Here is a 12,883-nt window from a genome sequence, read left to right on the forward strand (position 1 = left end):
AACTGTATACCATAGCCTCAGACATAAAGGCCATTTTACTGCTGCACCGAGCCTCTACAACAATGCCTCAGGTGCACTGTGGCCTATTCAGCATAGTTTCAGGCATATTGTGCCCCACCCCCTTTTGTAGTACTGTGCATCCATAGCCTGTACAATAAACTGTCATCTAAACCACACCTATGATACCAAGGACTGCACAATACTCCTCAATCACATTGTGACCAGAGTCCGTCATATCAGGCCTTCTTACTGAAGGATTATTGTTAAAGCTGCAACCAATGATTATTCATTAAAGTAAAAATATTTTCATTTTTGTTACGTAAGTACATGTAACAAATGACTGGAAACTCAGATCATTATGCCTCAACAAAAGGAGCATTCTTATATCACGTTACTAAGGCTGAGTTGTGTTTGACCTACTTGTGGCCCAGCTCATGGGCAATGGTAAAGGCCAGGCTAAGGCCATTATCTTCAGCAAGCACACACTTGCGCTTCGGGTGGCAAGCTCCTCCCAGGTACGCAATTCCTGTGAGAGCATTCCAAAAGAGACAGCAATTAAATCACTGGAAATAAACAACCAAATGTGAAAAAGACAGTGTGAACTTGGAATATATAAAACAGTAAGCCAGCTCACTCTCGCCAGGCTTACATCATTTCCTAAATATCTTATGTGAGCAGCTCTTGGCTCAGCATTCAACCTGCAGCTCGCATAAAACTCATCACACTATTTTGCCATGTTGGGTATTGGGACACTGGCTTCTGCATTATTAGACACGAGTCATTCTACAGTAGGGGTAACAAGCCATCAATGATGCATGCTCGGCCAGTGAGTCGGTGGTGGAAGGAGTTGTATGAACAGCCCCACATTCATGACTCTCGAGGTCAGTAAAGGTACCAAGTTCATTGAGCACATCAATCATTTGGATGTAAAACTAACTCCCGGTTGAATTATGTTTGGATTCACGGTAAAAGCTGTCAATATTAATATTGTGTATTCTTCATGCAGTATCAAAAGCTGAAACAGGATTGAGAGCAATTAAATGGGGATTTATAGCACTCTTGGAATGCCAGTTGGACCGTAACACCTTCCTTTTAATCTCCTCTTCATTCGCACCCCATAGCATATGCCAGGACCACTTTGAGCGGAAATACTATATGTGAGATGGCATCTCACCGAAAACACTAACGTCACTCAAATTTATAGCCAGGAATCAGCTGAGTTTCCTATTTAAACCAGCTAGAAACTTAGTCCTGATTCTCTGCAATATAAGCAAAGTTAAAAGAGACGTACTTCACAGCATCAGTGGGGTAGAGAAAGGAAGGGGAGTAGGGAGAAGATTCAGTACTGGCAATGGGATGGTCTCAACCTTACTTCAACCAACCTGTGTCTGAATGGCCAACCAAGAGTGCTGGTTTCTCAAAGGGACTGGCAATGAGAGAGTGTGTATGTGGAATGAGCCACCAAAAGTGCTAGAACTGGGTACTATTATGCTTGAAGTACTGTGTAAAAGTCTTAGGCACATATCTATATATGGTTAAGTTGCCTTAGACTTTGCACAGTACTGAAATAATTTTATGCTGCCAAAAAAAATCATGATATATGTGAGTGATGATAAACCTGATTCTGATATGGGTCTCTATTGTGGACAGAGTGGGAAGGGAGCAGGGAGAGGGGAATCATGATTGGGAAAAGAGGAAGGAGAGAGAGACGCCAGAAAGAAATTCTGTAATGATTAATAATTCAATTGTTTTGAATCAAATTACCTTTTCTGCTGTCTCAGGGCTGGGTATGTCTGCAACTACACTACCCACTGCCCCTGGCACTGCTTCTCTGCCACCTGTCCCAAACCCATCTTATGGTGCTCCACCCTGACCATCCTTTGCTCCCACAAGATTTACAAACTCTCTCTCCACTTCATGATGACAAATACAGTTCTGTGCAAAAATCTTAAGCACTCTAGCTATATACACATATGTGCCTAAGACTTTTGCACAGGTGTATGGATAGGAAAGGCTTATGGACAAATGGGACCATCTCAGGTGGGCAACTTGGATGCCATGGGCCAATTGGACCAAAGGCGTTTCCATGCTGTGTAACTCTGACTCTATATAGGACAAGCAAAGCCCACGTCAATACCACCTCATGAACATTCTTCAGAGGGGGAAAACTGAGGTGAGGCTTGGTAATAACAAATGATGAAGGCTTCTGGAGAGTGGATAGAAGCAAGCCCTTGCCTTTGGTGGATATCTCTAGCACCAAAGGTCACAGACATAAAGGAGAAGGGAATCAAGACTGACATGCTGTTTGTGTTTGCAATCTGGAATTCACCACTTGTGGATGTGTTGGAAGCAGGTTCCATTGTAGTCTTCAGAAAGGAGTTGGATAAATATAAAGTGAGGGACAATGGGCATGGCTCCAGAAAGGTAGATGGTGGGTGGAACCAGTGAGTTACTCCTATCCAACAATGTGCAGGAGGAACTCAGTGTGTTGAGCAGAGTTTGTGGGAGAAAAGGAAATTGACATTTTGTGGGGAAACCCTGCTTCAGTAGGTGATCATATCTGATGCTACTCCAGTAGATTGCTTGTTGCTCCAAATTACAGCTTTTACAGTCTCTTGGGTCTCTGAGTTACTCTGGTGGAGAGCTAGTACATACATATTTGGATCTAATGGCCTCCGTTTGGCTGGGGCCCTGCTTGGGGAGTCTGGCAGAAGCTTTTTTAAGATTAATTCACTCCTTGCTACATACATCCTGCAGAACACTCTCCCCAGCATCTGGCCCAATCAATGTCTTTCCTCATCTATTGATCAAATTCCCAATCTTACTCCACATTGACAGATGACAAGTTCCATCTGATTGCCACTTCCCTCATGGTGCGCCCAACCAAACCTCAAGGGTCTCAATCCCCCCCCTACCGGAGTGTCATTCCTTCCTTAACTTCTCCCCACCACCTGTTACCCACAATCTCCTTAGCTCAACAAAGCATTCAAGGCCAGTATTATTGCACATGATTCTCTGGGCTTTGTGTGTGAGAATTCAGCTGGGAGCCAAAGGTAGAACATGCCTTGGCCAAAGAACATCAGTGTTTAATGTGCATTCGTAGAACAATTTCCTTTTACTTTGGAAAGTCTCGCAGGAACTGGAGTGTTAGTAACTCCTAAAAGCAATTTAAAGATCATGTGATTAAGAGTGGTTTCTATAGAAACACTGTCTTCCAGATGTAACAAGTAACCTCAGGATCTACCAAATCCAAATATGAATTATTAAACTGTCTTCATGGCAAGTGAACTTAAAAAGAACTTTTTAAATCAGATTTATTTAATTCAAGCAATATATTTCAAGAACATATAGTACACCAAGAGGTCATCCATTCTCCAACTTCCTGTCTGCATTCACTCCCAGTCCAGCCTCCGACTTTCCCAATAGTAAATGACCTTTGCTGGAAGAACAAAGATTCCCAACTCTGTGGTGGTCCATCGCTTATCATTTAATTGTTTGTTCATATTCTTGGTACTATGAGTATCATATCCATACATCTTGTTTTAAAGCACAAATCTCAACTTCCATTATCTTCAAAAATGAATGGCTAAAGAACTTCAAATTTCTAGAGAATGTACCAGTGATCAAATGAGAGAGCCAGTGACTCCCACTACACCCAAGGCCAGGGCACTAAATCCATGACCTCACTGGACTGTCAACACAGTACACGCCAATACATAGATCACAAGTGCAAGCTTAGCAGGGGCGCAATCTGGTGTGTGTGTCTGTAACACGTGCACACATCCATGCCCACAAATACATCTGCACTTGTGCGCAGCGGTTAGTGTGACGCTCTTATAGAGGTCAAAGTTCAAAGTGCATTTATTATCAAAGAATACATGAATTATACAACCTTGAGATTTGCTTGCTTACGGGCAGTAGCAAAGCAAGGAACCCAAAAGAAACCAATTAAAAAAACAAGACCAGCCCCTGCCCCAGTGCCCATGGAAAATAAAAAATAAAAAACAAAAAACAAAAGTGAGCAACACCATTCCGAACCATACTGAGCCCTTGGATCCAAATCCCCAGAGCAGCTCAGAGTAGGCCCAAAGCCTCGGCATTCAGTTCACCATATTAGCAGGGCAAGTTCACATTCATGAAGCACAGCCGGGGGTATTCTCACAACCTCTGAATGGCGGAGAGAGAAGCCCCCAACTGTTTGGGCCAGCGTTTAAACTGTCCAAACCTCACACTAGGTCCTGGCCCCACAGCTGGTGAATTGATCCAGGCATAGATTTCACTGCTAAAAGAGCCATCTTTGACCTCTCCCAAATCAGCTCAGTGCCCAGAGTGATTCAACCTTGCCCGACTCTCAACACCTTACCTTTCCAGACTACATGGGTCGGCATTTATATTTTCCAAACACCAGATTGTACCTCACATTAGGACCTGGGCCTGGCTGCGGAGAATCGCTCCGGGCTATGAACACGCTGCCCAGCAATTTGCTTCAGACCTGGATTTCGCTGTTGAAGAATCCATTCTTAACCTCTCCAATTCAGCTTGCTGTTTAGAGCAAACCACCCTCATACCCAGGTAGGTTGGACGAGCACTGGAACTCCTCCGTTCCGTACTCTCCTCTCCAAATCGTTCACTCCAACCAGCATGGTTCCAACTCTAAGTTCATCAATTTTTCAACACACTAGCAGGGCATGTCTCTCAAATTCACTTTGTCTTTGCTCGGTTCTTCATTATTTGTGGTGATAGCTTACCATAATTTACTTCAAAAAAAAGTGTATCAATTGGTTTTAATTGAATTATTTAGATAGATAGATAGATAGATAGATAGATACTTTATTCATCCCCATGGGGAAATTCAACTTTTTTTCCAATGTCCCATACACTTGTTGTAGCAAAATTAATTACATACAATACTTAACTCAGTAAAAAATATGATATGCATCTAAATCACTATCTCAAAAAGCATTAATAATAGCTTTTAAAAAGTTCTTAAGTCCTGGCGGTAGAATTGTAAAGCCTAATGGCATTGTGGAGTATTGACCTCTTCATCCTGTCTGAGGAGCATTGTATCGATAGTAACCTGTCGCTGAAACTGCTTCTCTGTCTCTGGATGGTGCTATGTAGAGGATGTTCAGAGTTATCCATAATTGACCATAGCCTACTCAGCGCCCTTCGCTCAGCTACCAATGTTAAACTCTCCAGTACTTTGCCCACGACAGAGCCCGCCTTCCTTACCAGCTTATTAAGACGTGAGGCGTCCCTCTTCTTAATGCTTCCTCCCCAACACGCCACCACAAAGAAGAGGGCGCTCTCCACAACTGACCTATAGAACATCTTCAGCATCTCACTACAGACATTGAATGACGCCAACCTTCTTAGGAAGTACAGTCGACTCTGTGCCTTCCTGCACAAGGCATCTGTGTTGGCAGTCCAGTCTAGCTTCTCGTCTAACTGTACTCCCAGATACTTGTAGGTCTTAACCTGCTCCACACATTCTCGATTAATGATCATTTTGCATTTGAACTACCAATAAGCTGTCACACATCTTTGGTCGTGCCATCTTAAACTGCAAGTTCAATTCCGACGACATCTGTAAGGAGTCTGTACATACCCCACAACCCGCACCCCCTCCCCACCTTCCGGTAAAATGCATGGGTTTTCTCCGGGTGCTTGGGTTTACTCCCACAGTCCAAAGATGTACCAGTTAGCAGGTTAACTGGTCATTGTAAATTGTCTCATGATCAGGCTAGGGTTACACTGGGGTTGCTGGGCAGTGCAGTTCAAAAAGCCAGACTATTCCAGACTGTTTCTCGATAAATAAATAAATAAATAAATCAGTTTTTGCCCTTAACAGTTTTAAACAACTCTTAGACTCAATCACTTTATTTAAACATTAACTCCTCAGTATTGCAATACTGACTTTACCTTTGTCTTGTTGGATGGGGGGGGGGGGGGGGTCACATCTGTGAGTCACCTCCATTTGGGCACAGGAATTCTCCACACCACCCTGGGGTTGGGCAGAGAGGTGGATATAATGCTGGGACATCATTGATGAAAGTGGAGCAACTAGAGATGGAGTATTTGGTGGATTTTATAGTGTGGTGTGAGATGTTACAGCTGGTAGATACACCACCTCACAAAGCCAGAGCCACAGTTTTAACCTTGACCTTGAGTGCTGTCTGCGTGGAGCATGCAGGTTCTCCCTGTATCTGCGTGGATTTCCTCGGGATCCTCTAGTTTCTACCCACACCCCAAAGGTTCACTGTAAACTGCTCAAAGTGTACAGGCAAGGTGTAGAATCTGGGGGGTAGAGCTGATGTAGAAGATGAGAAGAATAAAATATGGGATTAATGTATGATTGGTGTTAATGGCCAGCAGGAGTCAATGGGCTGAAGGGCCTGTCTGCATGCTGTATCTCTATGGCCCTGCTCCAGCCGAGGGTGTGATTGATAGAAGAGGTATACATATCCTTGGAATTTTTAAAACACCCCGTTTTCACCCTGCAATCACTGCTCTTTTGTGATTAGATGTATGGCAATACTTCATGTGTCACTTATTCCCCACAACCATTCTGCTCATTTCTTCTTTCACACAGAGAGAAACAGAAAATTCTGCCAGCCAGCACCCTCTTACCCCGAGATCCCACGAAGCACCCAATCACATAGAAGTTACATTCCACAGGAGGAGGAGAAGGAGACACCAGTCCTCCCCCCACCTGACCCCATCGGGCAGCAGCTCAGATACTGACGCTGCTAGTAGACCTAGAATGACTCTAGGCTGTCTCAATATGGTCAAATCAATGGCATGAGTGTGGACAGTGGCTGTTCCTGTGCTCGTTGAAGGTCGTGCATTTGGTCACAAAGGTAAACTGACGGTAATTGATCTACAGCTGGGAGGAGCAATAAATAAGTGGAGTTGCCAACATTATTCATTGATTCCGTTACAGATTTTTAACATTGACACATTCACCCAGCAGAGATGCCTGGTTATGCCCAGTAGCCTTCATCATTGTCCTTCAGTGCATTGCCAATGGTTAGCCATCACCTCCTGGAGCTACCAACATTGTGTTAAGTTGTACATTTCTCTGCCAACATCAGTATTAGTATGGAATTTTATACTCTTCTATCTCTTCCCAAAACAGAATCACCTTTACTTCAAGACACAGCCAGCAGCAGCAGCAGCTGAGGATTCTGGGATTACACACAATAATTCCTTGGAAGATTCAGTTGTTTTTGTGTAGCCTTTTATAAAATCATCCTTCCCAAGGTAATAAAGAAATGTTTTCTCAGCAGCTTTTAATCCATTCCAGAGCTGTCAGAGGAACGCTTGTTCGTGAAGGTGTTCATATCATGATCAGCACATAGAAGCAGTTTAGCACTGACTATAGCCACTCTCGCAGTTTTCCCAAAAGTGGCTGTAGACAAGATCTAAACATCGAGTGCAGGTTATGCAGTAATCTCCCAATGTGGCATCTTGCTTTTGAACACCAAAGCTGAGAAGGTGAGGACATTAGTATTGTAAGGCATGAACCTACAGTAGCTGAAGATCTGGGTATCCCTTAACTTCCTTCACACTTACTATAAGTGAAGAAATGAACAGCATGAACTATCTTCTGGTCAGAGATCAGTTCCAAAATTTGCAACGAAGCCAAATTCATCCCACTGAAACTTGAGGTTCTTGTGTAAGATTGCTCAATGTATTCTATACTGTGTCTTCTAATGGGCTGGCTGGCCATCCACAGGGCTTCTACTCAAACTGGACAGCTGAGACCAGGACAAGCAGCTGTGGAAAAACAGCACCACAACAGAAGTCACTGAGCTACTTCAACACACAAGTTTACTGTTTAAAATGGATAATTTTTACCCCAAGGAAAACTAACTAAATCATGACCTGTGTTTGTGTGCTGATAAACTAAGATCAGCAACAGACAGAAGGAAGCTAAATGAACAACCAGAACACTGTCAAAAGTTCAGGCTTCCTGACTGATACAACAAAATCCCAGATAAACAACCGCCACATCATAATTACAACTAATTAGTATGAAGGCAATAGAAGGTGCACTTTGAAGAAAATGATTTGTTTGGAATTTGTTTGGAGCAGATTTAGTGATAATTCATTATTGAACATGCGATTCTTTAAATCTGGGGTTCAATTTTTTTTTACATTAGATGGGCAGTGTCTGACACATCTTCAAGTTGCTACTCCTGGTATAATTTCCCATCTGTCGGATACTGCTGCAAAATAATGCTTAGTGTACTTGTGATCTCACAAGTAACTCTCACATTCAATCCGAAAGCTGCAGTCCCCACTGAGGTTATTTACTTTACACTTCCACTTTCAAATCAATCTCTCTGATTTACAGAGAAAGATAAACAGTTACCAAGTCATCCTGTATGCCTTTATTACATTTCTTTCACTAAGTTTCCAAATTGTGTGATGCACAACTGTGGCTGAAAGGAGAAACCAATGTGGTTAAATCGTTCTCCAAGCAAGTGAACTTAACAGCTGTGACTAATTACATTTTTTTTTGCTAATTCACGCTCACAACTTTCAGGAAGATAAAATCTTTTTTTTTATCTCTTCTCCATTTAACTCTGCATCACCATATTGCTGTTCCTAAATTGATCAAAGCACAGACTGCACTCAGTTAGTGAATGATGCAGATTTTTCTTCTATATTCATTCAAGGGACACGATCTTTGCAAGCTGAGCCAATCCCTAGATGCTCTTGAGAAGCAACTCCTTAAGCTACTGTAGTCCTTGACATGTGGGATTACAAAAGTTAGAATGTGATCCACCAAGACTGTAAATGTAACATGCAACGGTACAGAATGGGAACAGACCTTTGATCTACAAAGCAGCACACACAAAATGCTGGAAACTCAGCAGGTCAGGCAGCATCTATGGAAAAGAATGAACAGTCGACATTTTGAGCCAAGACCCTTCTTCAAGACTGAAAAGAAAGAGGGAAGATGTCAGTATAAAAAGATGACTGAAGGGGAAGGAAGGTATCTCGAAGGTGATAGGTGAAGCCAAGTTTGTGGGGAAGGTAAAGGGCTGGAGAAGAGGCAATCTGACAGGAGAGGAGTGGACCACAAGGAAAGGGAAGGAGGAGGGGACCCAGTAGGAAGTAATAGACAGGTAAGAAGATGTAAAAGGTCAGTGTGGGGAATAGAGAAAGGGGTGGTGGAATTCTTTTTAAATTGGAAGGAGAAATAGATATTCATGCCACTAGGTTGGAGGCTGCCCAGATAGAATATAAGGTGTTGCTTCTCCATCCTGAGGGTGGCCTCATCTTGGCACAAGAGGCCATGGGCTGACATGTCAGAATGGGAAAGGGAAACGGAATTGCAAAGTTTGGTCACCAGGAAGTTCCAATTATGGCGGATGGAGTGGAAGTGCTCAGCAAAAGTGGACCCCAATTTACAATGCGTCTCACCAATGTAGAGGAGGCCATTATCAGAGCACCAGACACAATAGATGACCCCAGTAGATTCACAGGTGAGGTGTTGTCTCACCTGGAAAGACTGTTTGGGGCCATGAAGGTAGGTGAGGGAGGAGATGAATGAGCACTTAGGCTGCTTGAAAGGATCAGGGCTGGGAGGGAGATTAGTGGGGAAGGACAAATAGACAAGGGAATTGCGGATGGGGTGATGGAGGGTGGGGGGAGGGAAGAGGTAAAGAAATGTTCAGTGATAGGCTCCCTTTGGAGATCCAAAACAACACTCCTGAGAAGATGGTAGTGGAATGAACACAGGAGTCTTGTAATTCACAGATAATCATGATATGTGTAGACAGTTCTGGCCAAATACCCAGGGGATCTTCCCACTGAGAGGCAAAACCAAGAGCTTGTCAAGGAATTTGGAGGAAAGGAGCTTGTCTTGCTGTTGTTTGTGTTTTGTTTTATTGTATTCTGTTTTCTGTTGAGCATTTGTGGGCATGCTACAACGGTGTCAGAATGTGTGTCCATACTTGTGGGCTGCTTCCAGCACGTCCCTAGGTTGTGTTGATTGTTAATGCAAATGACATGTTTCACTGTATATTTCAATGTACCTGTGATAAATCAACCTGAATCTGAGCAGAACACCCACAAAATCACTGGACTCAGCAGGTCAGGCAGCAGCTACGGAGAGAAATAACCAGTCAACACTTTGAAACAAGACCTTTCATCAGGACTGGAAAGCAGAAGGCAAAAACCAGGAAAAGCTGTAGGGGAAGGGGGAGGAGTACAAGCGGCCTGGTGATAGGTGAATCTAGGTGAGAGGGGTAAAGACAGAAGAGTGGGAGATGGGATGATAAGGGAATGATGTGAGAACCTGGGAGTTGATAGGGATAAGAGGCTGAAGGAGAAGCAACCTAATAGGACAGTAGGAGGCACCTCAAAGAATTCCTCAACCATGACTCCATCTACAAAGTCTGCACCAAACACGATGCCTAATTAAACTAATTTTCTTTTGCCTGCACGATTGATATCCACCTACTTATTTGCTGCCCATTCATGTGCCTAACAGCCTCTAAATATCACAATTGATTCTGCTTCAACCACTATCTCTGGCAGCCTGTTCCAGGCCCTACCAGTCTGTGTAAAAAAAAATAAACTTGCCAACACACCTGTTTTAAACTTTCCCTCTCTCACCTTAAGTGCATATTCTCCAGTACTCATCATTTCTACACTGGGAAAATGAGTCTGTCTGTCAATCCTGTCTATGCATTTCATAATTTTATAAACCTCTATCAGGTCTCCCCTCAGACTCCAGTACTCCAGAGAAAACAACCCTAGTTTGTCCAGTCTCTCCTTATATCTCATATCCTCTAATCCAGGCAGTATCCTGGTGAAGCTCTTCAGCACCCTCTCCAAAGCCTCCACATCTTTCCTGTAAAGGGGCAAGAAATACTCACAGTACTCCAATGCAGACAAACAAAGTTTCATAAATGCTGTCTTTTTTATTTAAAAAAATCAAATCTACTTATTTTGTTCTCAAATACAAGTGGGATAAATAATTCTGCATTTTATTGGGATGTCTTACATGGGTGAACCAGAATCTAAAAATCAGCCTACAGTGAGATTTCCTTATTCTTTAAAAATCCAGCATCTCCCTCATCACAGAACTCCTTTGGTTATGAAGTGTCAGCTGGAGACATGATCTGTGGTCTCCAGAGGGTGACAGGAACATGAACAAAGCCTTGTAACTCAGAGACAAAGTTGTAACCACTGAGCTAAGACGGACATTTACACTGTGATAAGCCTGCATCTCTCTGCAGCTTTCAGAAAATCACCTGTCTTTATGTTATGGCAACAGCATTGATGGGACAGGTTTGCAAGGTTTCAAGTCCTTGCCTGTTGGGTTTCTAGAATGGCACATTGAGTATTTCAGTTAGCTTCAGATGACTGCCTGGAGTTCCAGGAAAGTGCTGAGTTCCTAGGTACTCCCATTTCCTGACCTCTGGCCTGTCTTCATACTCAGAGGCTCCAGATTCAATAAGGGTTCATGTGAATTTTGAGAGGTTTTCATACTTTCAGCTGCATCAGATTCCCACCAGACTAATGCCAACCTTTAGCCAATTCCACATGATATCAGAAAATGGAGGAGTGCCCTTAATGTAGAAGGGGCTCTAGGATGAGGCAGCAAACTTCCACTGCAAGTTGAGTTGCTCCTGTACAGGTACAACACTCCCACCATCTACCAGAAATGTGGAGAATTGCTGAGCATGTCCTCTTCACAAACAGGACAAATCCAGTCTGGCTGTTTACCACCTATCCATTCCACTCTCCATCATCTGAAAAGTGATGGAAGGTGTTGGAGACAATGCAATGAAGCCCAGCTTGGAGTTTACCAGGAGATTTTGCTCCTGAGTCACCAGAACCTTGGTATGAGCATGGATTACAGAGCAGAGGAGAAGGTGAGAACACCAAGTCAGCTTATGGCCATGTATGGTATCGAGGAGCCACATTAAAACCAAAGTCAATGGACATCAAGGAAGAAATGCTCCAATGGCCAAAACCATACCCAGCACACAGGAAAACATCATGGGGGAGTTCCTCAGGGCACTGCCCAATGACCAGCCATCCTCAAATGTGTCTTCTTTCCACCTTAAAGTCAGAAGTGAGGATGTTCACTGATGACTGCATTATATTCAATTCCATTCACAGCTCCTCAACTACAGAAGCATGCAGCAAGACCTAGACAAGATCCATGCAATGACTGCTAGGTAGCAAGTGAGATTTGTGCCTCAAAAATGCCAAGCAATGATCATTCCCAACAACAGAGGTTTACCACCACTAAAACTCCCACAATCTACATCCTGATGCCAAGGCTGTTCAGTAACACAAAATGGTCCACCACACGCATACTGTGGCTACAAGAGCCACTTGGAGATTGGGCATCCATTGAGTGACTTGCTTCCTGAGCCATCAAAAGCCTATTACCACCTATGAGGCACACGTCAGGAGTACGATGGAATACTCTCCACCTATCAATGAATTGCAGCTCCAACAACCTTCAGGAAGCTCAGCACCTAACCAGCTACTGGAGTACCTTAACCAGAAGGCCACTCACCACAATTTTTTCAGGGAAAACAGGGATGGAGGATAAATGTTGGTTTTGACAGTGATAGCTGGATTCCAAAAAAGAAAATATCTACATACTTCAGAATCTATCCTCTAAATATTGATAGGGTTAGACAAGGCCCAAGTTAGAGCAGTCTGTGTTCTTGCTGACCCTCACCCATATGTCAGACATCAGCAGGCCCTCCTCTGAATGAAAAGGTTTCTGGTTCAAACCACTCTCAACACCAACTGAGTGGAGAAACTTACATCAGCAGTTTCAGGCAGGCTTAATGCGAATTCAAACCTGCTTTCTCAGGTGGATGGAAACAATTTCAGTGGC

The 12,883-nt window shown here is 43.4% G+C and overlaps 1 protein-coding gene across 3 annotated transcripts in view; it reads right to left on the bottom strand.

Annotated features, from left to right (window-relative positions):
- Positions 1-12,883, bottom strand: part of adamts17 (ADAM metallopeptidase with thrombospondin type 1 motif, 17) — a 429,617-nt gene that overhangs the window by 278,724 nt on the left and 138,010 nt on the right. For all 3 annotated transcript variants that reach the window (XM_073032969.1, XM_073032968.1, XM_073032970.1), the window contains one exon: positions 421-526. In XM_073032969.1, the coding sequence (XP_072889070.1) occupies positions 421-526 (106 nt within the window). The remainder of the gene's footprint in view (positions 1-420; positions 527-12,883) is intronic.

Source organism: Hemitrygon akajei, chromosome 30 (genome assembly GCF_048418815.1).
Source record: "Hemitrygon akajei chromosome 30, sHemAka1.3, whole genome shotgun sequence".
Lineage (NCBI taxonomy): Eukaryota > Metazoa > Chordata > Chondrichthyes > Myliobatiformes > Dasyatidae > Hemitrygon > Hemitrygon akajei.